This window comes from Tupaia chinensis, unplaced genomic scaffold, assembly GCF_000334495.1.
Source record: "Tupaia chinensis unplaced genomic scaffold, TupChi_1.0 Scaffold143651_1, whole genome shotgun sequence".
Classification (NCBI taxonomy): Eukaryota; Metazoa; Chordata; class Mammalia; order Scandentia; family Tupaiidae; genus Tupaia; species Tupaia belangeri.
The window spans coordinates 2,880,349-2,884,461 of NW_006203500.1; the positions used below are offsets into that span (position 1 = coordinate 2,880,349).

Consider the following 4,113-nt stretch of genomic DNA (forward strand, 5'->3'; position numbering starts at 1 on the left):
AGCTGACTAGCTCTTCCTCAGGGTCACCTACTCTTCTACTGAGGCTCCCACCTCCACAATGCAAAGCCTGGGGGGCTGGAGCGAGCCAAGTCTGTAAAGCCTTCATGCGCATAGTGACTTCTCTGAAGTATTAGACTTAACTGACAAGCGCTCGGAAACAAGCTTGTCTACTCTAACATTAGATTTTCTCCTCTACCCCAGGATAGGTAGGGTTTGTTTTTTTCTTTTTTTGGCATGCAGCATATAAAAAAATAGGATTTAGAATTGCAATTGTAAAATAATAGTCCCTGTAAAGAAAGCTAGTCTATGAACAGTCAGAACTGGCCTGTGGAAAACATAAGCTACGCCTTAAGAATGTGACCTGATTTCAGCCTGACTCTAACACTGATGATGGCACCACAGCCCATTTTTTGCTTACTGGGAATGAGTCAAAGGATGAGATAGACAGGGCAGTTTTTTTTGTTTTTTTTTTTTGTTTTTTTTAATGACCCCTGGGATTTATCAAGAAGCAAGACAATTTGAGAATTAAAAAAAAAAAATCAACAAAAATTACTCACTTCAGGTCATATATGATTACAATTTATGGATTCTCAGAGATGAAAATTTCAGTCCACATTAAACATTTTAAAGCCTACTTTCTAATATTCTGTTAAAAAAAAATCAAACGAACCCACACGTTGGTGGGGAGAATAGGTAAGCTCTCCAGGAGCCTCCCCTAAATAATACACAAGCATTATATTTTACAGTAAAACCACGTATACTCAGGCTCTGTTATTCAAATACATAATTAAAAGGGAGACCCACCAGTTCCTAAAGCATAAAAGAGTGATTTTAAGAAAATATCACATTTTGAGTTATGGTATACATTATCACATTTGTCCCTGTAATTTTTCACTTTTAACAGTGATAGTCTTAGCAGCAAAAACTTGCTGGGAATGTTAAGAAAAAAAAAACAAAAAACCCACCTGTATCCACTAAAAATAGATACTCTTGCAGGGAAGGGGCTTAAAAGGTAATCCAATCACTATCTTTCCACAACAGTCTCCACAAGCATGTGCTAGTCAAGTACTGCATCCTTATTACGGAAATGTTCCCGCAGATACCTGTGGGTTTACCATCCGGGCTGGTACCGAAGCAGCATGTGTGGCTAAGCTCTAACAGTGGGATTTGTTCCCTTTAATTCCTCATCTTTTTTACGAGTTAGATAGTGAACAGCGCAAAACCAGTATTACTTTAGTAGTACCAATCACTTGCTGACTATAAGTTATCTCTTAACAAAAACACATGAACATTCTCAATTCTCAAAAAAATGCAAAAACAATTGCCACTTCCTCCCTAGTTTGCACACGATAGCTAGGAGTTTGACCATACCCCCTAAAACAGTACACACCCCTCTCTGCATGTATTTACCCCAACTCACACACTGGGCCAAATCCTCCCACAGGAATCAGAAAACGTGGAGTATGAGAACCTCTGACAGACACTGGCCCAATTCCTTTACCTCAAGTACTGAAGAGTTCACTGAATTTAGTCTAAAAATGGCACACCCTAACACACACACCTGAAGACTGTAGTTTTTAGAAAGCAATCGTACAAGCCACAATTTCTTTGACTCCTCTAAGTCAAGAATACATTATGTACTGAAGATCGGAATCTACATGTGTGAGCCCGTGGGCCCAGACCTGAGCCTGTAAAGATTATCTGGTACCAGTATTAAATGATTCATGAGGAATGAAAGTGGAAATTTCAACGTTCTATTTTGCATCTAATGCGTGTGCCCAGTCTTCTAAGCTTGCCCGTGTTAGTTACCTGACGGCTCTGAAGACATGGCCTGGGTTTTCTGGGGGGACAACCAGGGCTCCCCTTCCATGGACAAAGTGATCTCTTACTCTTAAAAAAGCAAATGCGTATTTCAGATATCAAATGTATAATATGCGGTGAATAAAGTTAAAGGCAAACTTTACACAATTTTCTCCATTATCTTATTGTTTCCTAGTGAATGTACATGGCCCACGAGTAACCAAGCTTCTATGTACTAAGCAGCGTTTCTATCCATGGGGTTCATGATGGTGCACGTGACCACGGACATTACACCTCCCTTTCTATGGCTTCGCTCTGATTTAACGCTCTTCTCACGGGGTTTACTGTCCATGGTCTAGAAACAATAAGCTACCAAATTTGTGCTTTTAAAACCCATCCCTGGCAATCCCCTCTAATTGTCTTTAGGGGGACAAAGTAACAGCACCTCATGAGTAAAAATCACAACACCAAGTCTATAAAGCCAAAGAACTTTTCCACAGCTACTCATTTCATTTTAAAAGGAAAACACAGTTCCTGACTTACAGTGAAGCAGCCCACAGGGTCAGAGGCCAACAGATGCAAACAGAGGCTGACTAAGGCTGAAGGGACACTTGTGCTCACATCTCAGCCTAAGAACTTAGTGAAGCGAAGGACAAGCAGCTCAGCCACAGCGCGGCAGGCAGCACGGTTCATCGGCTAGGAGTGCCAGTCGCACAGGTCAGCCAGGCTCACAGGAGGGGAGAGCCACACAGGCAGGTCTTCGGGACGGAAGTGGAACCCCATCAGCAAGCCTGGCCAGTGGTGGCAGCGAGACCTGAAAATCCATGGATCAGAAAAGCCTTTGGGAAAGCTAATCGATACCCTGATTTCAGTCCATTAAGAAATCACTTACGGTTAGTTTAATAAACAAATGAACATTAAAAAGCGTCCCAAAAATGTCATTCCAATATGTTTTTCACATTAGACAGTTCTCAAGAAGGGAGAATACAGTTTCTTGACACTTAACATTTAAAAGTTTTATTGGCCATATTAATCTTCCTCACAAAAGTTTTCAGTTATCTGTAAGTTCTTAGAATGCAAAGTAAGAAGAGAAGAAAAACTGACTAAGTTGAAGGGCGGTAGGGGAAGCAGCAACTTGGCAATAATTTCTCCACTGACTTCGTGTGTTCAGGCATCCTTTTTCTCCAGTAAAATTTTGTGCAGCTCGTCTGCATCCTCACTGGTTTTTACCCGAATTAACATGGTGACTGGGATGGTGGCGTTCTTCTCATCCACTGGTGGGTTTGGGACACAGACAATGAGGACGTTGTTCTTCCCTGTCCGGGTACACGGCATGTTGGGTGCAATCAGAACGTTCAGCAATATGTTGCCTGCATTGAAACGACAACCCATCATTACACAGATGACGGCCCCTTGAGGACTCTGCCATATGCTAGACATCAGACACGAGAGGACTTGCACTTACTGCATCTAACATGGAAGCCATCAGGAGTGTGGCCAACAGGTACTGCTTCCCTGACAGATGCCAGTAGTGTTGGTAGTGTCCCCAGCAGGGAGGATGTGAGGCCTCTGGCAGGACCTGGCTTCACCGTGGAAGAGCTGCCTTTTGCCATCCCACCCATACCCTGACCAGCATCCCTAAAAGAGGTGATAACCTCACTCAGAATCATCAGGCCCCTCTGTACACTGTTCTTGAATCAAGGAAGAACATGCTGGCATGACCTGGCGTTTTCCTTGTGTTACACCAATGAAGGGCAGATAACCAGGAACCATCTCTGTCACAGGCCACATAGCTCACTGGGCAAGAGACATTACTGTGCTTTTATTACAAATTAGTCAAGCCCATAGGAAAGAACTTTCTTCCAGGACTTTCTGAAACAAAACCCTTCACCCTTTATCTGCTCCTCCTCTGTGGATCATTTTAAAGGTAAAACTGGGGGAAAATGGGGATAGACGGCAATGCATTAGTGATTACTTGATACATAAAAGATTCCTTTAAATGACTAGTTCCGCTTGGGACTTGACTAAACCATCCAAATTGTATCTACTTTCTTAGTCACATTTCTTAACACACAGGAAAGTGGACAGAACAAACATTTTGTCTACTTTCTGGCTACCAAATTTTTTTTTACATTTTTGCCATAGGGCACCGTGCACTTGCCAGAGACAGGGAGGGAAAGTGAGAAATCGCCCCCCAGTGGAGGTGGACACACTGCAATCCCTGCTCCTCCATTCTCCTCTCAGGATTTTGGGAATGCAGGTACATGTGCCACTGGGTCTGAGACTCGATCGGCAGCTGCCACCTCGGAGTTC

General features: G+C 42.9%; 1 protein-coding gene across 3 annotated transcripts in view; it reads right to left on the reverse strand.

The window, feature by feature from the left end:
• Positions 1–475: 475 nt before the first annotated feature.
• NUP50 (nucleoporin 50) overlaps positions 476–4,113 on the reverse strand; it is a 20,233-nt gene continuing 16,595 nt past the window's right edge. For all 3 annotated transcript variants that reach the window (XM_006164649.3, XM_014582574.2, XM_006164648.3), the window contains one exon: positions 476–3,170. In XM_006164649.3, coding sequence (XP_006164711.1) covers positions 2,968–3,170 — 203 coding nt within the window. In that variant the 3' untranslated portion in view covers positions 476–2,967. The remainder of the gene's footprint in view (positions 3,171–4,113) is intronic.